The following is a 24,208-nucleotide window of genomic DNA, read 5'->3' as shown; positions in this document are numbered from 1 at the left end:
GGAGCTTCTGGGGGAATCTGCAGCTGCGAGCAGCGTGTGACGCATCACCCCCTGCTGCGGGAGGCCCGCGCCTTTCTCTGGGGACTGGGTGGCATTTTGGTCGTCATAACATGACAGGCGAGTTGCTGTGACCCACCGCTGGTCAGAAGAGCAGTTCAAGTGTGATTGCCAGCCAGTGTAGAACCCCAATCCAAATATCGTGGTGGTTATTAGGAAACATGGCTGTCAGATAGGAAGTACCTTCTGAGCATATTTGGGGGAAGACCAGTCAGCCCTGGCCACTGCCGTAAAAGCTCTGACCCTTTTCTTAGCTGAATCTTAAAGAGCTCAATGTGAGCTACTGGAGAAACAGTTAGGGTATTATGTGGTTTCACGGATGTACTTTGTGCAGCTCTGTGGGTTTTAGGCTTAAAAGTTCAGTAGAAGCACATCTGTCAAAACATATTCTAATGCTTTAGGATGCGTTCATTTTCATATGTGAACAAAGAAGAGTTTCTTGAACCTGTTCTGTCCAGCAGTGCACAACAAAAAGCTAGTGTCATGCTGATGAAAGAGGGTACAGGTATAATCACTACTTTCAGACCACTGGGATATGTTTCATTCCAGCTTTCCTCTCTGTCTTCTAGTTAAAAGTGTACGACAGTCTTACTTTCTGTGCTTTGTTTGCTTTTAGTGGTCAGACAGAATGGCTCCAGTGAACCAGTCAAAGGACAAGAAGCATGAGAGGGCACATGAGCATTGGCTGGAGGAGGCAAAATCAGCTGGGAAGAGGAAACCGGACTACGAGGAACTAGGGAATGAGCCACAAGCAAATAGGTTGTTTTTGAGAAAAACATCCAAACCCCCAGAGAAAATCGGTAACATTTCCTCAGATCTTTACTGTTTCTCCCAACCAGATTTACCCTAAATTACAGGCATTGACTAGTTGAACAGAGAGGATGCCAAGAAGCGTGCTCAGACATGAGTGTTCAGATGGGGTCATATATTGAAGTGATACTTGGAGATGTATTGGGGTAGTTTGTCTTCCAGTTATCTGCCTAGTGAGTGTGTGTGTGTGCACGTGTGCATGCAGGCGTGTTTCATTTTTGACACTCAGTATCCCTTAGTAGAAGCCTGCTCACTGTCAGAGCTTGTTTGAGGGTGGTTAAGTTCTGTGGAATTTCTGAATTACCAGATGTCTGCTTTGTTTTAGGACAGACTATTCTTGGTAATAGATTTTTTTTTGCTCCCATGCTATTCTTAATGTAGTTTCATAGTCGTAAGGTTGGTATCATACGGCATGTAGTCTGAACTGGCATTTTGTCATGGTTTAGGACTGGACTGCCCACTAAATCCTGGACAGATGCTCTCTGTCAACCCCTCTCCCCTCCCCAGAAGGGAAGAGAAAAGAGAAAAAGGGAGAGAGACTTTACGGGTTGGAAAATAAAACAAAGAGGTTTAATAAAACAATAATAGTAATACTACAGGATAATAATAATGTAAATAGGAAAACAATGAAATATATACAGATAGGTACAAATATATATACACAAAACCAATATAAAATCCTCCCCCCACCTTCCCCTAATGACGATTATGTCACCAGAGGCTCTGTGGATCAGGGCATGGAAAAAGTCCCAGTCTGGGCCCATCAGCAGGTGGGAACAGGAACACACAGATCAGGATCAGAGGCAGGCGAACTAGTAGGGTTCTGCTTGGACTTTGGCCATTGAAGAGGTCGAGATGGAAGGAAGGGTCTGAGATGGAAAGGTCAAGACCCTCATGATCCCTCAGCTTTATACTGAGTTTGGCGTATGTGGGATGGAATACCTCGTTGGTCAGTTTTGGGTCCACTTCCACCCCCGTAGGTGCAGACACGGCACCCATGGTGAGACAGTGTCCTTGAACATTATCACTGGGTAGCAGTACACAGTATCTGGTTCTGCTAGTTTTTCGGCAAGTTCAGCCACTTAGAAGAGACTGAGCTGAAAAGTAAAATCACTAAATAGAAAGTTAGTTCTACTTAGCTCAAACCAGGATGCATTTCCACCCAATTCTTTGCATATTCTAACTTTTGGTACAGTAAGTAGGAATACTTTCTACCTCTATGTTTGGATTAGACTGGACAGAATTTCCACTGGTAGCTTTTCCACATGTGCATTTTTTTTCCTTTAGTCTGTAACTTAAAAAACAAAAATCTTAAAAGTTGTTTTGATATAATAGGAGAGGTAATTAAGTTCTAAGATAATGGAAAGGTTAATGCTTTGCATTATCATAGAATCACAGAATCATAGAATGTATTGGATTGGAAGAGACCTTTACAGATCATCTTGGTCAAGCCCCCTGCAGTCAGCAGGGACACTGTTACTAGATCAGGTTGTTCAGAGCCCCATCAAGACTGACCTTGAATATCTCCAGGGATGGGGCCTCCACCATCTCTCTGGGCAACCTGTTCTAGTGATCTACCACCCTCATATTGAAGAACTTCTTCCTAACATCCAACCTAAATCTACCCTTTTCTAGTTTAAAACCATTACCCCTCTTCCTGTCGCTACATGACTTCATGAACAGCTCTTCCCCAGATTTCTTATAGGCACCTTTCAGGTATTGGAAGGTCGCTATAAGGTCCCCCTGGAGCCTCCTCTTCTCCAAGCTGAACAACCCCAACTCTCTCAGCCTATCTTCATAGGAGAGGTGCTCCAGCCTTTTGATCATCTTTGTGGCCTCCTCTGTACATGCTCCAGCATCAAGAAGATTGTGTTCGCTTCAGCTACAGTAAGGACTGATATAGAATCATTTAGGTTGGAAAAGACCCTTAAGATTATTGAGTCCAACCGTTATCCTAACACTGCCAAGTCCACCACTAAACCATGTCCCCAAGAACCACGCCTACACGTCTTTTAAATACCTCCAAGGATGGTGATTTCACAGTTTCCATGGGCAGCCTGTTCCAATGCTTGACAACCCTCTTGGTGAAGAAATTTTTCCTAATATCCAATCTGTCCAACCTCTCATCGTGTTACTTGAGAAAAGAGATCGACCTTTACCTTGTCATGATCTCCTTTCAGGTAGTCGTAGAAAGTGATAAGTTCTGTGTGATAAGGTCTCCCCTCAGCCTCCTCAGATAAAACCTTTAATTCTGCCGTTTGTTTAGGAGGTCACTAGAGTCACTGCTTTGTGGGGAAATACTGCACACTTTGTGTAAAATTTTGGCTATAAGGATCCAGAAATTACTGAAGTGTTCTTTGCCAGTCAGAGGTACAGGAGTTCTACATTTTCTGGTGTATAACTCCAGACTTGGAGCAGTTGGCAGTGTGAACTTTTGATGTGAAGGCAAAATACTCTGAAAGGAGTTCTGTGTATAGTTGTAGATAGTTAAGCAGCTTTTGTAGTTAATTTAGCTCCATGATTTTCATGATGAGCATCTGCAGTTCCTGTAAAATTCAGAGGGAACTGGATGTAGCTGGTACTTTGGAAAAATGGGGTCTCTCCTATTTTTCCCTTAAACCTTTTTTAAAAAGATGAAGACCTTTGTATCTGAGCTTTCCCATTCTGTGTTCCAGTTTTGATTTTTATGTGTTTTGAAAAATTCTTTTTTCTGCTGAGCCATAAAGGACACATTCAGTTTCTTGCAAGTGAAACACCTTTGTAAAGGGTTCTTCCAGCAAATTCTAAAAAGGCCTAGAGTTTGTTTCTTAATAAATTATCTTTCATAATAAAGCAGAATTAGGAAAAAATACTTCTATATCCTCTGAAGAAGGAACAGTGGATGCTAATTATTCTGTGAAAAAAGGAGTTAGAATATAAATACTTTCATACCTATTCCAACAGTTGTGACAAGTGTTGGTGCTATGTTGGCATGTGAACAAAGAAGTTTAGTTTCACACCTGTGCATTTATAGCCTCCAGTGTTGCATTCGAGAAAGTTTTTGTTCAGGTTCTAACCATATAGAATAATCCCTATGGCTTTGGTCTTCTGGTGTTTTTTTATTTGTTTGGTTTATTTTAAATAAATGAAAACAGCATTTTTGTTTTTTAGGAAATGAATTTGATGTCTAGGTCCCCTGGGGTGTTACAGACTATTGCCGTGGGGATGATTAGATCACAGACATGGGACTGAGCAGATACGGTTTTTATGTAAAGGTCCCTGAAGATAAAAACCTGGAACATGAACAGAATGTAGAAGCACGCTGTACTCTCAGCAAAAATCACTCCGAACAGAAAGGTTTTCAGGCGATGAGGCATCAGCAAGTCTATTATCACAAACAAACCTTGCAGTGCTGTAGCCAGACTGTACGGGCTACAGCACAAGCAGATCGAAAATTCTGATTCACAAGCAGGCGTTTCAGGAACTGTGGGGGAACTCGTGTTGCTATGCTTGGGGAATTTTCAGGTGTTCACGTTTCTGCTGGTCACACGTCTGACTTTCCCTTTGCTGTACCCAGGGGCTTACCACCTCCCAGAGCGTATTTCTAAGTTGTTGGGGCTTCGGACAGCTTCGTTGTATTTTGGGTATGAAGCATTCAAACTGCATACTGCTCCAGAGATGCATCACCTGTGGCATTGCTTTAGTCCTCTCCTGTTGTCTTTTTGACAAGGAGAAGGAAGGTTTAATGAGAGGAAGCATACACAAAGCTCTGGCAGCCTATGGGAAGCACCAGACTCCATAATTGCAGAAGCTGCTGTACTTTAGACGTGCAAGAATAATTTAGAGACTTTTATCTTGTGGATGAAGCTTTTCATGGATGTAGCAGCAAATGCAGACATCATCTTTTGCTGTTTAGTGAATGAGCATGACAGGCATTGGCTCTCAGTAAGTTGTACTCTTTTCCTCTTTGGCAGGTTGGAGTGGTGTTGGATCTGTAGTGAGAAACAACAGAGTTCTTTTCCATCAGCTGGAGCGGCAGTGCAGCATTGTTCATTATATCTACCAGAACAGGCTGGGAGGCTCCATTCGGGCACAGCTCAGGCAGGTAAGGAGTTTCTCCTTCATGACCTGTTGGACATCTCAGCTCCCAGCATAAAAACTTCTTCATCACAAGTTGGGAAACTTTAAGGGGCTTAAAGTTCCTCACATACACAGTTTGTGGCTCCAAATCTGGTGCACCATTAGGTTTCTTAATCCTGTAAAATGTTAGAGCTGAGATGGCTTTCCCTTTCGGTTGACTCAGCCCTGTCACTCCACATTTTATCCTCTGTTAATTCTGTGCTTCCTGGAATCATATTTAAACTTACCCACTCTACCAACTGAGTTATTGCATGCTGATCTGAATGTTTTGTTGTACTATTTTTGTATCCACTCTACTTTGCTAATCATGTGCAGTTTAGTGCTGATTTTTCCTCTTCACAGACATATTCCATGACGTCCATGTTTTCCTGTTTTTCAGAGCCATACTCTTTCTTTCGTTTGAAAATTAACCTTTTCTGTAACATCCATAGGTGGGAAGCATCTGGGCTAGCTTTACCTTCCAGATGGTTTTGTCTGTTTTAAGTATCCAAATGATAAAGAAATCACAAGCTCATCTAAGAGGTACCTATGCCTCAGCTGAATAACAATACAATTATGTCATGAGTTCTCATTCCCTATTTCAAGTGTTGTGTTCACTCTTATGCTGCATAGTTGAGCTGCAGGCAGTTTGGATGGAGGACCCTAACGTGGCGTCTCTGGATGATGTGTAACATTTGGGATGCTTAATAAAGACAGATAGCTGTAAGTGCATTTTACTGGTGCAGAGGCATGTTCTTCTCCAATGTTAATTATCCTGCCTTTTAGCTCAGCCCACTGAAAGTGTGATATCTCTCAGTTCTCTTGTTGCTTTCTGAGTGCTGTGGCTAACGTGGATTTTTGTGGTCACAGACCGTTTCCCTTGGGGACGGCATTTTCTCTTCTTTTTACAGAGAGGCTTAGAATTTTGTGTAAATGTACTAACACTGATGGCAATTAGAAATTGTTAGCACTCCTCATTCAGAGAATCTCAGGGATCCCTGCAAAAGTCATAATTATTTTTATCTTTTTAACAGTGCCTGCAGCTGCCCTTTCTGCGTTCTCTTGCCTCATACCGCCTCTTTCGAACAGCAAGTCCCTTTGACAGGAGAGTGACATGCCTGGAATGGCATCCAACACACCCCAGTACTGTAGCTGCTGGTTCCAAAGGTGGAGACATCATTCTTTGGGACTATGAAGTACTTACTAAAACCTGCTTCATAAAAGGGGTAAGCCTCTGGGTGCATGGAATGGGTGGGAGGGGAAACTGGAGTACCAACAGTATTTACTGCAAATCAAAACTGAGGTCTGTTGTGAGAAGCACATAAGGGCCTTGGGTTGCAGAGTAGATAATCATGCTGGGGAGAACCGAGGTGTGTTGATTAAGTTCACAGTGAAGCAGTACTTGCTGTATGCTCAGAGGGAAAATAATGCAGCAACTGGCAAAAGTCTTAAAGAGATGCCAGAAACAACTAGGCAGAGAGGGTCTGTCTGTTTTAAGTCTTGATCTTTTTCTGCTAGCCTTCTGTTTTGTCTTAAATGAGGAAACGTCTTTGAGGAGAAACAAAGGCCCTTTATCTAAAGTGAGAAACTAAGGTAGAATGAATGGCTCATATAGCTGGCGTGTGCCCTCATTGCTGTATTCAGCCTTTCCCATTCCAAATGGGCTCAAAGACTTCCTTTTTATGAATTAACATACGTGTACACTGGGAGGAGTGCTATCCTCCAGAAATTCCAGAGTCTCTTTCTCTTTTTGTAAATAGTGCGGTGCCAGCCAGCCAGGGGACTGAAGGAGTTGCAGCGTTGTCCTCCAGGAGGGCAGCTGTCTAGACAGCCGCTGTATGGGAAGACATGGTTGTCTTTGCCTCCTGGAAGGCCTGTGGTGTGTTTCACTGTTGCTGTTAAGGACATAGCAGTGAATGCAGACTTACAGTACACACTTTTCTCCTTCCACATCACTCAGTGGTTTTTTCTTTTGTTCATCCCCTTCCTTGTAGATGGGAGCTGGAGGGGCCATCACAGGAATGAAGTTTAACCCTTTTAACCCTAGTCAGCTGTACACTTCATCAGTTGCCGGCACAACCACCCTGCAGGATTTTAATGGCAATGCTGTCCGGGTCTTCACCAGCACCGAGGACTGGGAGTAAGAAATGCAGCAATGCTTTGGGCCTCTGTGTCCTGCTGGCAGGAGTGCTACAGAGAGAGAGAGATGTTTGTCTCTTAACTTGTGGGAGCTGGGCTTCCTCTTCTCCACATACATGTCCTTTATCCTGTGAATTTCAGGGATCCTCTCTCTTCCAGAGAGGCTCACCCTCCCTTTTTATTTTTCCCTGAAATGGGGTGGTGGGTAGGAGAGAGGTTTTCTTCACAAAGGGGAGGGACCTTGATGTTGCTTACTTCCTGTTACACATGGGAGAGCATGGGGGTGCCTGTGGATTTCCTCAGCTATATGTTCTTAAGCCTCCAATAGCTCTGTACTCTGGGAACTTTCTAACTTCTTCATCTGTCAGCAGTGCTGCTTGTTGTCAGATGGTTCTTACAGGTCAGTTTATAGTCCCCTCAGTGCTTCTCCACAAATGCCACTGACTTCAAGTGGTGCGTGTCATAAGAATCACCCCAATTTGTCCCACCTAACTTTTGGTGCTTATCTAAAGATAAGCTCTGAGCTCTTCAATTAGTTCAGTGTAGTGCTTAAAGGTAAGTGAGGGAATTTGGGTTAGCCTTCTCTTTATTTTTTCCCACCTGATTCTTTCTCAGTGGCAGCTTTCATGGTTGGTTGGCTGCAGCCTTTTAACAGGGTAGAAGGTGAACCCAAGCAGTGCTGGGATGACTGGTGAGCAAGGCGAGATAGACTGGGTCGTGGGACATGAAGATCTCCTATCCCGGTGCCATGCCCGTCACAGCAATGATGCTTGGATTTGAAAGGGCACGCCATTCTCCTCCTACTGCAGTGAGAACAGGCAGGATCTATGGGCTGACCTTGTTTTTCTTTATTGGCTTTGGAAATCTAGTATTTACAGTGAGACTTTATTAAGCAGTTGCTCTGTGAGCATCAGATGGAGTGCACTTGAGTATCAAAGACTCCGGGGACTCCCAGCTAGCATCCTCCTTTTCTGGCCATGTGTAGAGTTTATATGTTTCATCAGTAGACAGATGGGAGGGAAACAACCTAACTTGACAACGATATAACACAGAGCATAAGATTCCTGTGCCATGGGGTTAGCAGTAGGATTTCTCCTTGCACTGTTTTCATCCTGCCTGCTGGTACCTTGAGAAAGACCAGATACAGCACTAGAAGCAGCCTGTAGGGAACTGGTGAATGAAGTCTCTGTACGAAAAGCTTGGTGCCAGGCTGTCATGAGATTTTACGTGGTTTCTGTATGAAATGCTGCTGGTTTTGCTTGTGATCTCCTAAGCCTGGTCTGAGCCAGGTGGATCACTGAAGATTAGTCCTACCCCCACAGCAGAAGCAGCAATGCTGCTAATGAGGTTTGCAGCCTAAAGTGGTGGGGTTGTACTTACAGGCTCAGAATGTATATGCTTAGATAGGAAACGGATTAGAAAAAAGGAGTGTATGTGCCCTGTCAGCAGTGCATTGTACCCAAGGAAACTGGCAGTGTGTTCCAGGTGATGACTGTTGTATTCAGATTTTGTCTTCCACTCTAACCTGATGCCTCTTGGCTTTGTGTGTATTCCAGAAAGGGCCAGGAGATTCTCTCGGAGACATGAAGTTCAGTCCTTACGAGGCAGTCAAGCTTTATGTGGCCTCAGGGGATGGCACCCTAAGTCTGCAGGACCTTGAGGGCAGAGCGGTGCAAGTGATCTCCCATGCCCTGGACTGTGGCCATGAGTTCCATAATGTTTGGTGAGAAGGGAGCACTGCAAGGTTGATTCTCTGTTCTTTGGGGTTCATGCTGCACTGCTTGTTGTGTTCTCTAACATCTTCATCTTTGCCAGTGTTAGGAGACTCTTGGTATGACCTCGTCCTGTGAGGGAGCTTGGATACAGGCTGCTGGTGCCGCCTCTAGTGCTGCAGGCTGGGTGCCAAACTAGGCAGCATAGGACACTTAAGCTTTTACAGTAGCTGAGCATGCTGCCTATGTCTTTTGGTGTTGCTTTCTGGTGGTGCCATCTCCTGTTTTGCAGATACTGGCAGCTTTTCACTTCATGAAGTGTGAGGTGAGAAGAGCAGAATAACTTCCTCCTCTTCATTGTTATCTCTGTTTTGTTTTGTCTGTAGCAGCTCAGGTAGCACAAGAGAGCCACAAAAACATTCCTGCACAATCTGAGTTTCACGTTACTGAGTTTACCCTGCTGCCTTTCTGGAGGCTTCAGGCTCACCATGCTAAATTCCATGACCTTAAACTCTGGAATAATTTATCTTTGGAGGGGAAGCTTTCCCAAGTTCCCAAAGGACCCCGGCTTTATTCTTGCTGCCCTTCTCTTCCCAGCAGAGTTTTGTTTCCTGGAGCATGAATCTGAGAGAGTTTGATGTGCAACTTTCCAATCCAAAGCTTTTGTTTTCTCTTTACTGCTGCTTCAGTGTTTTGTGGAAAATGTAATTTTAAAGCTGTTTCCGTACATTCATCAATGTAACAATGTTCTGATCTTTCCCAAGGTGTGTCCATGTGCAGGCACCGAGTGGCTTTTCAGCCTCTGTTATGTTGCACTGTCCAAGTGTGTCACCAATAGAAAGCATTTCTGACAAGCTATTCCCCTTCCTGATACTCAGGCCCGCAGCATCAGGCAGGAGACAGCAGTTACGATCTGTTAAGAGTCTCCCTTGTCAGGGATGGGATGTGAATCAGAGCTCCACTGCCTTCAGTTGCCTGTGGGAGGCAGCACTGATTTGGTGTCTTTCCCTCTAGTTGCTGGTACTGCAGCGTTGATGTTTCTGCAAGCAGCCGTGCAGTGGTGACGGGTGATAATGTGGGCAACGTGGTCCTGCTCAGCACTTCTGGTGAAGAGGTTTGTATGGCTCCATGCAGCGTTACCCCTATGGGAATCTTTATGGCTCATGTGCTTGCCTACACTACGGGGACCCTGAAAAGAGGAGCAAGTACTTTGCAGCTCAGGAGATGAGTCCACCCGTTGTCTAGGTGGTGAGAAGTGCTCCACTTCTGCCCCTCACTAGACTTTTTCATATTGTTGAGCGTATTGGTAACAGTTCCCAAACAGGGACTTTGTCATGTCCTACCCCTGCCTTAAGAGTATTGCTACTGGAAAATTATAGGGTAACCTGAAGATGTGAGCACCCTCTTGTCAACAACCTTCACAATTCCAGAAACTTAGTGCACTGATGGGAGTCGTTTAGGAGATAATGCTTTGATGTTTACCCATCTGTGGCCTTGGAGTGGGTACACAGCAGTAATTCAGCAAATGTTGGGTCAGGAACTGCACTACTGCCATTAGACACGAGAGGGCAAGCAGAGACAGACTGCGCCTTCGAGTCTGAAGCAGTGCAGGAACACCATGCTTTCAAGAGCCTGCGGTACCCTCACACCGGAATTACCATTTCTCCTGTGTGAGGGTAACTTCTGTAAGTTTGCCACCCAGTGAGCTGTGGCCAGAGGCAGCTGTGTAAATCTGCAGGCAGAGTCAGGAGTGCTCCACATAATTTGTACTTAATCGAGGTTAGTTGCTCCCTTTCCGTTTTTTTCTCCTGAAAAAATGTGGCAGTCTTTTCTGCACTACCTGTTATTGTAGGGAGGATGGGCCAGCTTCATCCTTTTGATTAGAAATAATCTTCTGGCTTCAGATACAAATTTATTCATGGCCAGTTTATATCCATTTCTTCTTAACTGAAATATTTCTCCTAGCCTCGTGTTTCTTTGCTGATGTATTTCTAGAAGCGAATTACATCTCCTCTCACCTTTCTTACTAAGATAAACAAAGCAAGCTCTTCTGGTCTTCTCCCACAAAGCAGGCTCTTCCTTCTTACCTTGGCAGCGCATTTTCCGTACCTGTTCCAGTCTGTTTAATCTTTCTTCAGGTGGAAGACTGGTACTGCATAAAATATTATAGATGTGATCTTGCTCTGTACGGTGGCACTTATACTTCCCTCCGTGAACCAGGGATTGTATTGTCCTTTCTCATAGCTGTAATAAATTGGTGGATCAGAGTTCTCCTAGAATTAAATAGTTAGTTCCCAAGGTCATTATTCTCCTTTCTCGTTTCCAGTGGATAAATTCTTGGTGTATTTTAGAAGTTTTTTAATTCTGTAAAAGTGTGACCTCCTTATTCTGCATTAGTAGAATATTATTAAATTTCTTTACTTCAGACCTTGATTATTTTTTCTGTGTGATTTTCTGTTTCCTCTGCTGCAGATTTGGAAGCTGAAATTGCACAAGAAGAAAGTGACTCATGTGGAATTCAACTCCCGGTGTGAGTGGTTGTTGGCCACAGCATCTGTGGATCAGACAGTCAAAATCTGGGACCTCAGGAACATCAAAAACAAAACGAACTTTCTCCATGTGCTTCCTCATGACAAACCTGTCAATGCAGGTGAGTTACAATAAGGATTTCATTGCATGGATATCTGAAGAGAGTCCAGTCAGCTCAGCTTTTATTGTTGTGGCAATGTTAACTTTTGCTCAGATACGAAGTTGTGCGGCAGCTCGTGTTAAAGGCAGGCAGGCAGTGGGAATGCGTGGCCAGAGGCAGGGAGGTGGACAGGGCAGCTGCAGCACAGTCTTAGACTTGCCGGCACTGTGCCATGTGAGGTGAGTGTGGAAGCATCAGCGGTGGCTGAGCTAGGAAACTGAATTTACTGGGACTCAAACCTCTGTTTCTTGGGTGCAGTTTTTACCAGTTTATGGAAATTCAAACTGCAGGTGTCTTATCTCCAGCTTTTCCACTAACTTTTGGTTTGGGTGAGCAAATTCCTTTGTTTGCAATGTCTCTCTGTGATTCTAAAATGAGAATAATGATTTTTCCTATGTAACCCAGCACTGTGGGTTTCAGCTTACTGCTCGCAAGAGCTTTGAGTTTGATTGAGACAGATAAAGTCCTGTCTGTTGGGACACATGGCCACATCCCTATTAAAGAAATAGCAATGGGTTTTCAGTCAGAGAAACATGACTCATGTTTCTTGTCAGTCACAGCGTTGTCATCTTTTGTTTGCCTTATTGTCCCCCTCCCCTAGCTTATTTCAGCCCAACAGATGGTGCCAAGCTCCTCAGCACAGACCAGCGCAGTGAAATCAGGGTTTACTCATCTTCAGACTGGACCAAGCCACAGCATGTGATCCCACATCCACATCGGCAGTTTCAGCACCTCACACCTATTAAGGTGAGTTAAGCCAGTGCAGTGTGAGAGGAGTATCATGCTTGGTGCTAGCAGCTGGTTGTAAATCAGAAATGGTCTGATTTCTGGTCAGGATGCTACACTGATGGGTTCACACTGCTGCAGCTCCCAGCAGAACACCATTCTGAGGATACCCATGTTCCTCAGGCTGTGGGTGGGATGTACAGACTGTTGGCCCATTACTGGTGTGTGTCAGTATGAACTCTGTCCCTTTCTCCTAACTCCCCATCCCTCTGCTCTGTGCCTAGGCAACGTGGCATCCTCGCTATGACCTCATTGTAGCAGGTCGCTACCCGGACCCTAAGTTCCCAGGGTACACGGTGAATGAGCTACGAACTGTTGATGTATTTGATGGAAACACTGGGGAGATGGTTTGTCAGCTCTATGATCCAAATGCTTCTGGTATCATCTCGGTGAGTTGAGCACTGTAGCTAAAAGAACCGCTGTGTATTGAGCCACAGCCAAGAGATACAGGCTAGGGACTAGAACAATAGGAGCATCCTCTTTGCTTGTGACAGACTCACGCTCTCGTGGGGGTATGGCTGCCAGCTAAAGCTGCTGACTCGAGCAGGGCTGGTCCATGGTCATCTGTGGATTTTCTGTGATACTCTTTAGGGAACATCGGGTTTTCCAGATGGGCTGTTGCTGTTATGTAAGCCGTGGTGCTCTTATGACTCTGTTACATAAACAGCGATGCTCTTACCGACTCTGGTTGTGTTTCCGTTTTCAGCTCAATAAATTTAACCCTATGGGAGACACACTGGCTTCTGGCATGGGTAAGTAAGGAGAACCTGGGGCACTAAGCACAGGTGGGTTCCAGTCACAGAAAAGGGCAGGCTTGCTTCTCCAAACTAAAGCAAGTTGTGGGTGAGGGTTTCCCAAATGCCACTTGCTAATAGTCCTCCATAATTTTGTACATCTGTAGAAGGGATCAGGACCTTCCTTTCAGTCTGCCACCTTTGCAGGGAGAATCATAGAGTAGAATTGTAGAATACCAGGTTGGAAGGGACCACAAGGATCATCTAGTCCAACCTCTCGAGGTATAGTTTAAATGAGATGAGTTGGCATCCTGACAAGCTGACTCTTAAAACTGCCCAGTGTAGGGAGGTTTACCACTTCCCCTGGGAGATTGTTCCAATGTTAGGTAGACTAGTAACCAAACAGGTTACTAATCACCTCCTGTGTAACGTTCCCGAGAGCAGTAAGTCCGAAGGAGCAAGAAGCCTCCCTGCCACTGGGAGCTGCTGCCATCTGCCAGCCGTGCAACAGCAGCAGAAAACGATGAAAGGCCGGGGGAAGCCTTTTCCTGCTAGGCTGTACCCTCTCTTTTCATTCAACTTATTTCCTAGGCTGCAGAGCCAAGATTATGCAGTTTTTTGCAGGCTGTATGGGATTAAGGAAGCTGGCTGTAGATTTAGGTCTTAAAATCTGTGACAGATGAGATTAGGAATTACTCGATGTTTAGGTTAGATGGCTGTGAGGAGAAAGCATCTGCAATAAATATCTTTGCATCCTTTGTACCTTGGATATACCTTACATCAGAAAAGCATTTTGAATTTCTGGCATTTAAGTGACATAGAGTATTATATTTGATGTAGAGTTTCTGATGCACAGTGTTTAACTTTTCCTTTCAGGCTTTAATATTCTGATCTGGAGCCGGGAGGAGATGGTGGCCAAGAAGCAAGAACATCTTCTGAAAGCCATGATAGAACAGGGGATTGGAAGCTGGAGTTCATCCAGACGTGGAGGGCAAAGGCAGGCAAACCCTGGGACAAGCAAACTCAAAACTAACTTACTGTCTTGGGAGCTGGAGGAGACGAGAACAAAAAGCAGTGGTTCTAAATCACAGGGAAGGAAGCGAAAAGGGAAGGATCTACAGGAGTGATGTATTTTGATCCTTTCTAGATCATAGGGTACAGATTCAGTGTTGGCAGGGGGCAGTATAAGCTGCGCAGGGCATTAGACATTTACTTTGTCCTTCCTCCCTGGATCTGAACTTCCTTGATTCCCTTTGGTTCCCCTCCTAGAAACTTGTGTCAGTACCCAGTTCCTCCTCCAACTGGAGTTACCACACATTTTCTGAGGCACTAGGAAAACTTCAAAGATGCTCTCAGACCCTGCTGACGTTACTGTTTCCAGCCTGCCACATCTGCTTGTCATCACTTGTCAGAGGTTACCATCTCCTGTAGTCTGCTGTGGAGCAGCTCGTGACAGGGTCCCCAGCCCGTTCCAGTCAAACTGAGCTGAGAAACCCTTTGCTAACAAGGTTAACATCCTGAAAAGGTAGAATGTTCACAGGGGTGAGGCAATAGGTAGCTCAAGTAGCCGAGGAGACACCAACTTCTCTCATATGCAAGCTTCTTGGAAAGTGTGTGTCTGTCAAGACCTCAGGCTTAGCCTTTTCTGTGCTTGCAGCTATTTTAGACCACGAAGAACATGGTGACGGCACAGCTCTTTGCCTGCCTCATGGGATGCAAGGGCAATATGGAGCTGGGAACCTACTGATTCTGTAGCTTCTGTTTCCAGAGTTCTAGGCTTTTTCTTGCCACTGATTTAGGTAATTTTTTTCACCCATGCCTATGTGCTTCAGAATGTTGGCTAAAAATGCTGCAAAGCAGAAATGAGGAGTTTCTTCCAAACACCCCTGCTCAGAGCCAAATCTCAAGACTGCTGTTAAACTGAAAAGTTTTGCTTTTTCTAGTTTGTTTACAAGGCTGCCTGGGGCCTTGCTGCTGTCCCAGAGGTTGATGGATGGGACAGGCTCCAGGCCTGCTCAGATTCTCTATGTTCACTTTTATAGTTTTGCAGTATTGATAATAAAGTTTTGTACTAAACTGGCATTTTTCTTTGATACAGAGCGTGGCTGCTTTGAGCATTCTGCTGAACTGTTTTTATATGGGGGAATAAGTTACTGGCCTTTCTGTGGGGGGGCTAAGAGGCCTAGAAGAGTGGTGGAAATCTCAGTCGTGGTATTGTCTGCAGTGGGTGGGTTGCATTATAAGCTGTAGCCATGCATGGCTGCTGCAGTGAAAAATAGTTTCTCAGTTCTCACTCTGCTATAAGTGAGATTGTAAATCAGGGATTTACTTTGGGAGGGGGTTTAGTGTTTTTCCAGCACTGAGGACACTGGTGCTAGCCCTGTGAACTTTTAGAGAAGAGGAGGTGTGGAGTTCAGTGCGAATTTGATTTTAATAATGAAAAGGAAATGTACTGGAACAATTACAGAAAGTCATTCACAGTCAGAATGTCTAAATCATCATAGAAGCCTTTCTTCCGTGTGTGGAAAATTTGCTGCCCTTAAAAATAACAGGTCTGGTCCTCCTAAATGCACTTTCTGTTGCCTCTTTCTTGTGCTTGTTCTCACAGGCAGTAGTTTTTCCTTTATGACTGTCTTGCTATGCAGGAGACCCAGATTATCTCTTCAGAGGACAAAAAGGTGAGGAAGATGCTGAGTACAGCAAGCTGCTGCTGCTGATTTAGAGTTCCCATGCTGGCAGATGCCAATTTAGGGAAAAGTCCCCACGGTACTCCATAGGGGAAGAAAAGGAAACGACTGTAACCTAAGAACCGGCTTCTGCCGCCAAGAGGGGAAGGGAACTGCACCAGAAAGGGAAGTAAAACTGGGAAGTGAATGTGCAGCATCACCATGTGAAGAGCCTGTGCTTCTGGTGCCTGCTGCAGTCTCTCTGCCAAAAGCTACAAGGCAGGTGGTGAGCACTTGGCATGAAGTTCCCTGCAGCAGCTGCAGTGCGCACAGAGAGGCTGGCCTGGAGAAAGAGTCACACCTTGGACAAAATACCAAAGAATGGGGAATAGAGGGATCCTCAGTTACTCGCAAACTGATCCCTAATAGGGGCTTTTTGCTTGTCTTTTGTCCATCTAGTAGTGAAGATAGGAAGAAAAACTACAGAATTTGGCATTTAATCTAGTCTCAGGTAAACGGTGCTGCTACATCTCTGTAATTACAGAATAAAAACATTCTGCTGGTAAAGCAGAATGGGCTGGCTCATAGCTGAAATGTGGACTGCCTGCAGTACTGGATATTCCCTGTAATAGGTACTTGAAGTTCAGAGCTGGGGAAGTCAAATTCAGAGGCTGAACCTTTAGACAGTTTCTTATCTGCAGGGACTCTCCTCTGTAGAGCCAACACTGCACAAGAAATTGCGTGCAGGTTTGCTACGGTCACAGGAATTTCTCTCTCTGATGAAGGTCTTGGAGCTTCTTTGGATCACGTGTAACCTACTTTGAGCTGAATCCTAGAAACTACTGCTGGGTTTTCAATCTTGTTCTGAATCCAGGCCAGTTCTCTCTTGAACCACAGTGTGAGAAGGAGAAAAAAAAAAGACCAGTTGCCAACAGCAACTACTTAGCAGCAACCTTAAGAAACACTTTTCACTGTCTGCTGTCATCTGCAGCAGTTCCCTCTGCATGGACAGTAGATGAGTTTCGGTGCATTGTTGGTGAGGTGGGCCCCCTGCTCCAAGCCCAGCCTTCCAGCAGGTTGACACTGAAGAGAAATGCAGCTCCTGACTGCACTGGATGTGGCAGCTGCTGGAGGCCCAGTCCCCTCTGCCGCAGTCACGGTGAGTGGTAACATTTACAGTCACTGAAAGGAGGAATACACTTGACCAGCTCCTGCTGGCCATGTTGGGAATCCCAGACTAGGTAAGCTGTGTGAGGACTGGGGGCACCACACAGTATACTGGCTTCAGAATTAAGGTGTCAGTTCCATTAGAGTAGGTCAGTCTTCTCTCTCTGAGATGTCACCTTTAAAAAGCATTCAAAAATCAAGTCCAGCTTCATTCTGGGAAGCAATAGCCGAAGAAGAAGAATGCTCAGTAACTGAAGGTGCCCAATCATCCTTAGGGGCAACACTGTTCCCTCCTATTGCCTGGGAAGGAGCTGAAGCAACTGTCAGGGCTGCTCTTCTCCCTCATTGGAAACGTGCCGGTAGCCAGGGGGCTGAGACTGTACGCGAAAGAGTACAGTCAAGAGGAGGATTATGAGGAGGAGGAGAATGGATCCACACACAGCCAGACCCACAAACAGTTCTGCAAGGGAGAAAACAAGTGGTCAACATGGTATTGTCCAAGCTTTCCCCTTCTGCCACACTCTGGTCTAGCCTGGGCTCACCTGTGTCATGCATGCCGCTTGCTACCTGGCATTCTTGCTCCCAGTCCTGGGGAACAACAGGATCTGTGAGTTCCAAGAATCTCTGCAGTGGGCACTTATGCTGACAGCCAGGTATTGTCAGTGGGAAAGGTTCCTTCCCACTCTCGTTCCGGAAAAACATCTCCACAGAGAAGTTTCTGTAAACAAAACACAGCTAGATGTTTGGTGGTGTTTCTCTCCTCCAGCTAAAGTAATCCCGTCCCAAACATTCAGTGTGCATGTCCTTTATTCTGGTGGTAGTTTTCCTCCTAAGAATCTGCCACTAGGAGCAAGATTGCATCCCCCTAGGGTGGAGCCTAGACTAGGTATCTATCCCTTGAGGTGAAATCACAGCAGACGTCTTTACTGCAGCCCTCACCCATCATCCTCTTGGTACAGCTCAAATAAATGACATGAGGCATATGGTGCTTGAATCTTGTTGTAGACATCTAGAGCCATCTGCAGTGCCACAAGTGTGGTGTCATGCTGAGAAAGAGGGAAGAAAAAACAAATCAGTCACCCTTATGGATGTGGCAGGGCAGCTCAGACCATACCAGCAATGGACAGGACAGTACTGAGGGGACATCACCTTTGTAACTTCCATCTGGAAGGAGTGAGAGGAACTGTACTGCTAAAACGCTGATCTGTGACCAAGCCAGAGAAGGGGAGGATGTGAAACACAGCCACACGTATCCTCCATTGTTCTTTAAGAGTTAATCTCTAGGGAGCAATGTGGGAAAGATGCTTGACTTTCCAGTCAGTGGGCTGCTGGAAAGATGCCGACTGTATCTACACTGCTGAAACATCACAGTGGAGCAGCACCAACGCATCTACCAAATCAATACAGCAGTGGCTCCCAAAGTCTGCCAGTCTCTTCCACAAGCCTTAGCTAACAGGAACAAAGCGCAGGTTGGGAATATTCTTCAGGGGCCCCAGAGGAATGATGCCAGATCCTACACATCCCACCCAGCCAAAGGCAAACATGCATGTCTTGGTCACTGCATGGGCTGGAGAGAAGCCAGAAAGGGTTAAAACTATCACCAAGCCACAATCCCCTGTGAAGAGGAGGAGATGGATGAAAGGTAGCCCCCAAGCTCTGACTTACCGCTGAATAGACAAGTAGTTTTGGGCTCCGGTGGGCAGAAACGTTTGCTGCTTTCGTTAGGTTTTTCCTTATGTGATCGAGGAGGACCCCTGAGGAAAGGGAGCAGCTGGTAAGAGGCAAAAAGTAGACAGCGCAGCACGAAGTTCCCTCCCCAGTGCACTCACCGCCTTGCAGACGAGCTTTTTCTACCCGATTGTGGATCCCAAACAGAAATTCAAAACCAAAGTCTTTCAGTTGCTTCAACTGAGTCATGACATATGGTGTCACCCATACAGGCAAATCCATTTTGTGTGCTTGCTAGAAAGAGAAACAGAACACTCATCTGCAGGTAGCACGGATCGCAGATTAATCAGAGAATGGGAGTCAAGGCATCTGGAGTCCTGCCCATACTGCTACTCATTTCCTGTATTATTTTAAATATGCCTCTTCTATTTATGCTCCTGTCCTCATACTGTAGTGCTGCAAAGAAAGAATGTGTGTGGGTTTTAATGTTGTTTCAGAAACTAATAGTGAGATGCATAACGATTAAAATCTAGGAGCTACATTTCTGTGAAAGCACAACTGGAGTGCAAGGTTATGTCCTAACACTGATACAATAACCCTAGGGCACTTACTTTACGTGTGGCTGATTCAGCCCTGCAGATGGCACGCGGTCAAAAAAAAACCCCAAAAATAAAAAAAACCCAAACCAGTAAGCGAGAGAGCACAAACTCGAGGTTTCTGGTGTACCTGCAGCATGATTTCCCCAGAGGCTCCGAGGGCCACTGAAGGATGCTGGAGAAATTTAGGAGGTGCTCTACAGATGTAATACTGCGATGCGCCACTGACAAAGCCCAGTGCTCTAACCCAGAATACACAGAACTGGGAACCAAGAGAAGAATTTGCTTTGCAGCCAACCCATGACAAGAAAGGATTAGTTATACTGGCAGACTAACAGCAGTTGTGGTTCCCTGGCATTACTCAGAGCAATTTGCTATGCCACAACCCATTAAACTGCCAGAAGATAAGGCTGAATATCCTTAAGGGCCCATTCTGTCTGAGTGGTGAGGAGAAATTCCCATCAGCAACTTAGTTTTTCATTAATTTACAACGAGAATAGCTGGTAAGTTCAGCTGTTTCTTGGACTTTTGAATCTTCTCCATCCAGATGGTAGAATGAATCTACTGGGTCAGGTGAAAAAAACAATCCTTCTCTTCAGGGTGCTGTAAAAGTGAGAAAAAAAGGAGGAAGCCCAGAGCAGCTGGGGAGACTGATCAGCCTGGAGGTACAGTTCTGAGAGTGAAACTGCCCTTCCTCAAAAAGTTCTGGTTTCATTTTTTGACACTGAGCTATTCTCCAAGTTCTTGGGGATTATAGTGGTTCTCTGCTGGCTCTTCAGGCCCAATTTGCAAGGTCATTTAATGAGTCTTGAAAATAAAGAAGATTTGAAATTCTTCATCTCTCTGACCGAAGGATTTTTTGTTACCGAAAGAACTTGCTCTACAGTGATCGTTACAAGATGGAAGACTGGGCTTGTGATACAAAGGGCAAATTTACATAGTGCAGTGCAGCTCTAGACCAGAATATTCTCAAATTGCAGCAACTCAAGCTGCTACTTTACACAGAGAAGTGCAATTCCATGCAGATTTGTCTTGTACAAAGTAGTACTATTTTGGGGATGTACAAGACAAATATACCACTGACAGCAAGCTAAGTAGCCTTGCACCTCCACAGAATTAGCATGACAGTGTCAAAATGCTTGGGTTCTGCCTCTTCCACAATTAGCTAGTTTAACATGAAAGATCTCTGTAATTTACTTCATCATGCTGTACAGTTACACACAAACTTGTGTGTGACAACCGTTACATCTCCTGGATCCATGACCATTACTTCAGCATTATCACAGCACAGCTAACCCAATTTTCTATTTTGTTTAAGTCTTCATGAGATGGGTTTTCAACAAAACTCCACATGCATATAGAGTTCGGTGCCCCACTCCAGACAGTAAAAAAGTCACATCTGTATCTAGAGTCTTTCTCTGGCAAAGGACCTTACGCTAGGTCAAAAACCAGATGTGGGTGAACTCTACTTAACCTAGAGGAGCATTATTTTCTTTTACAGATGGCATTAACAGCAGCACAGAAAGAAGAGTGATTGCTCTAAAGTAACAGAGAGGTAGAACCAGGAATAGTCCTAATTTAAGCTCCTGATTTAATTAATACAGTTTATGCTGCTTCAGTTTCCACAGATGATATTTCTTACTTTATTCAGACCTGTTCATCGAGATCTAAAGATTTCAGATTGCAGTAATTTTCTAGTGACTTGCAAAAGAGAGAATTATTATGCAGGTGGGACTGGTTCTGGCTCTAACATGATACATATTGAGGCTACAAAGTGAGAAGTTATAGGGTGCCAAAGTAGGTAATTCTTGGTACGTGCCTCTAGTGAGTAGGAGCAGTCAGTATTCTGAAATTAGAACATTACTTCTAACCATAGGGTGGGAATGGTGAAAAGTTGTTTTAGGAGATTTTTCCAAAATAATTTTCTACCAAATGCAGTGAGCCATAAAGACCAAATTCCTGTGGTTGTAAGACGATGGCCAAACTTACCTCACAGAACAGTGTGTCGTACACACTCCAAATGCTCTCGAGAGAGATATCCCGGATCCCGGTCTCATTTGCCACCATCTGCAGGAATTGCTGTAGGTATGAGAAAAGTGAAAGACCTTCAATTTTCTAATCTCATCCTGTATTACATGCACAGGTATTCCTACTCTTTCCTCAGAGCTCCAATTACATAGAGGTGATAACACCTTAACTACCAGCCTAAGACCACCTTATCTCATGCAAACAATCACTTACCCAATTCTCTTTGGTCTTATTTATGAATTCTTCCGAGTGCCGTGTTTCATTCTGTAGCTGTTCATACCGTGGACAAGGGGTCAAAGGAAACTTCAGTAGCTGGGCAGAGACAACAAGAGCAGCTACGTCACCAAGAACACTGAAGTACAGATTTGCAGTCCGCACGCACAACTGTAATGGAACCCTGACTAGTGGGATGCATCTATAAACAGCCTCAAGTGCTGCCTTCTAACATACTCCAGATCGTGTGTGGTCTGCTGAGGTGCTGCAGCCAATGTGTGGAGTGAACGCAGCCCCTGAATTCTCATCTTGTTCTGAGAACAGAAGAACCTTTGCTAAGCAGGTCCCAGGAGGAGTTCAAGACAATCTGAATCGAGACTGAAGCAGAGTCTTTTGGAGAAGTCACTAAATCACACTACTTGAGTAGTCAGTACGTACCCTTGAGGCTAACTTACCCTTTCCTCGGACTCTGGCACTGTGTGCACAGGGATAGGCTGCCAGGAGATGTTAGGGTTGAACATCTGTTGTCCTTCTGGGGGATAGAGGCCTGCCAGATTGGCCTCTGCACTCATCAGCGTCCGATCACAGTCTGTGCTGCGGATGAAGATCTGCCAGGACAGGGACAGCACACCATTAGTAACGCTACTATAAGCGGTGGTGCTTGGACGCAGGATGATGCACTCGCCGAGGAACCTTGCCAAGTGCCCTGCAGCTGCTCACAGACAACAGGAGTTGAGGTGACCGAGCCTGCTGATGTCAGGCTGGACAAAACTGTAAGGATGGACACACAAACAATTTAGCACATCATACTGGAGAGATCTGTTCTGGACCACCAGGGCAGCCAGATGCACCATGCAGAGACTGCAGACAGAAAGGAGACTGAATACAAGGAAGAGACAGAGAAGAGGAAGACAGAGATGCAGACAATGATGGGCACAGATAGGGCACTATATTTACAGAGCAGAACTCGGGCAAACTCCTGCGCTCAGTTCTCAGATCCAGGAACGACCTGCTATGCTCATGAAAAAACCTGACTCCTCCAATCCTCAGTTTTGCCACCTGAGAAACAAAGACAAGACTGATCTGACTCACTCTTGAGTGAGAGGAAGAAAAGGAGGAGCTGGGATTTTATTTGATCACTGTGGGCTCTTGGGATTAATGGACCAAGACTTACCATTCCAGAGCTCAGAGAGAGAGATCTGAGCCAGAAAAAAGATAAACGAGAAAAACACAGAAAAGTTCAGAATGTCAAAATAGCAAAACTTTGGTATTCTGGTACCTGCGTCCTGAAAACACTTAGGGGGAGACTGGAGAGAAATCAGTGATAAAACAAGAGGAACACATAGGAAATCATTAAAGCATGTCCAAGAAGACAGCATATTGAGTCTGAAACAAGAATGAAAAGCTAGAAGAATTAAATACAATGCCAGGATCAGGAATTTTTTTTATGTTAAATGAAGAGAAACAGAAGAAAAAATACATATGCTCACTCTGTATAACATTGCCCACATGAAGTGTACCTCAAAATTTAACAGTCGTAAGGGCAAAAAAAAATTTGACAATTTCTACCCACTTTTACCTCTTAACTGTGGCTTGAAAACAACTGACCCTGTACTCCTTAGACAAGATTGCTTTCATCCTCAGCAAGCTCCGAAGAAGTAGAAAGGAAACATCTCAAAAGATAAGGATCTAATTCTAGAAGTGTCATAAAATCCAACTAAGCCCTGAGTGTACATGCTTTCCTCAGCACCTTTTGCCAGGGCTCCAGCTTGTCGCTGAGTCAGGTGACGGATGGTCATATGGTGTCACCCAGAGGCAGCACTTCTTGTAAGACGGAGATTGCTCAACTTGAGCAGGGGTTCGGGCTTGGTTAGCAGAACAGCTTTTGTTTGCACATGCCTTGGTTTGTTTTTCCCCTCTCAAGCAAGAGAAGGAAAACAGTTTCAGCTGGCAAAAGCTGTATAAGAGTGAAGTACGTTTGGAAAGGAACTACTGGGAAAGGTTAAAGGATCTGTGTTTGAGCTGATGCTGGAAGATTTGTTGATGAAGCAAATGTGAAGGGATGTAATCTGAACTATGGCAAGCTGGGTATTTACTGGAGGCAGGGGGGAAACATAGGGGGGGAAACAAAGACAGAAAATTGTACAGGGATTCTTGGTTTGCCCCATCTGGTCGATGACCCAAAGTGAACTCAGATAAAATAACTGAGCCGATGAAGAGTCACCAGTGGGACAAGGGGGTCTGGACTGCCCGCTGTCCCTCCCAGCCACGTGACAGCACAGCCCTCATCATGACACTTGCTCATGTTCCAGTTGATTCATGCTGCTTTGATCAACCAGCAGGAGTGTTTGGGGGGATTTTCTGTTTTCCTACTATTTTTGATCTTTCGAATTTTGCCCTGTAGTTAGCACATGGTTCCACAAGGGCTCTGTAACTTTTTATAAAAGAAACCTACCAGTTTCTCGAGAACTATTATAAGATGTGGCAACATCCTGAAAGGAGAGAGGAAAATTAATAGCTTTGGGGGACTGAAGCCATTGATGCTTTAGAAGTAGAAACAAATGAGGGGGTCACTTCTGGTTTGGAACTACTGTTTTCATGTACTGTACCTCAAGTGAACACGGGCTGCGTTCCTGTCAGCTGATGTGACCAAAAAAGAAAATAAATTTCACAATCTCGAGTAAGAAGCAGGCACCCGCTACAACACAGCATTCGTGTTAGGCTCCCTTGACCTCGCAGCAGGTGGCTTTAACAGCCTAGCAGCGGTGCTGCTGCTGCAAGGGGTCTGTCCGCGCTGCCTCAGCCCCCGCGGCGAGGGCAGCACCGCCCGCTCCTCGCCGCTGCG

General features: G+C 45.1%; 2 protein-coding genes across 3 annotated transcripts; one reads left to right on the top strand and one right to left on the bottom strand.

Moving 5' to 3' along the window:
* Positions 1 to 677: 677 nt before the first annotated feature.
* Positions 678 to 14,285, top strand: DDB2 (damage-specific DNA binding protein 2, 48kDa). 2 transcript variants are annotated; one of them, XM_010179118.1, is made up of 10 exons: positions 678 to 857; positions 4,821 to 4,951; positions 6,000 to 6,191; positions 8,661 to 8,827; positions 9,831 to 9,930; positions 11,289 to 11,466; positions 12,107 to 12,252; positions 12,516 to 12,680; positions 12,998 to 13,043; positions 13,902 to 14,285. In XM_010179118.1, the coding sequence occupies exons 1-10, from the start codon at positions 686 to 688 to the stop codon at positions 14,150 to 14,152; spliced, it is 1,548 nt and encodes a 515-aa protein (XP_010177420.1). In that variant the 5' UTR covers positions 678 to 685; the 3' UTR covers positions 14,153 to 14,285. The 2 variants fall into 2 exon arrangements, with proteins under 2 accessions (XP_010177420.1, XP_010177421.1); XM_010179119.1 differs by lacking the exon at positions 8,661 to 8,827 and adding an exon at positions 6,960 to 7,105 and having other exon boundaries at positions 686 to 857.
* Positions 14,286 to 16,760: 2,475 nt separating this feature from the next.
* LOC104535089 (lysosomal acid phosphatase-like) lies at positions 16,761 to 23,855 on the bottom strand (the record flags this gene model as incomplete). Its single annotated transcript, XM_010179120.1, has 9 exons — positions 16,761 to 17,318; positions 17,401 to 17,576; positions 17,798 to 17,904; positions 18,524 to 18,612; positions 18,688 to 18,820; positions 21,112 to 21,201; positions 21,364 to 21,462; positions 21,819 to 22,075; positions 23,819 to 23,855. Coding segments are annotated over 9 exons (1,125 nt in total), but the record flags the coding sequence as incomplete, so codon positions are not given.
* Positions 23,856 to 24,208: the final 353 nt, after the last annotated feature.

The sequence above is a fragment of the Mesitornis unicolor genome, unplaced genomic scaffold (assembly GCF_000695765.1).
Source record: "Mesitornis unicolor isolate BGI_N332 unplaced genomic scaffold, ASM69576v1 scaffold17792, whole genome shotgun sequence".
Taxonomy (NCBI): Eukaryota; Metazoa; Chordata; class Aves; order Mesitornithiformes; family Mesitornithidae; genus Mesitornis; species Mesitornis unicolor.
The sequence above is the reverse complement of the archived record's forward strand: the minus strand, read 5'-3'. Positions and strand labels throughout refer to the sequence as shown.

Bases quoted from the DNA above. Each gene is read 5' to 3' on its own strand.
- DDB2 (XM_010179118.1), top strand. From the start codon at position 686: ATGGCTCCAGTGAACCAGTCAAAGGACAAGAAGCATGAGAGGGCACAT. The intron at 4,952-5,999 runs GTAAGGAGTTTC...TCTTTTTAACAG, and splicing joins TTCGGGCACAGCTCAGGCAG to TGCCTGCAGCTGCCCTTTCT. The intron at 9,931-11,288 runs GTTTGTATGGCT...CCTCTGCTGCAG, and splicing joins TCAGCACTTCTGGTGAAGAG to ATTTGGAAGCTGAAATTGCA.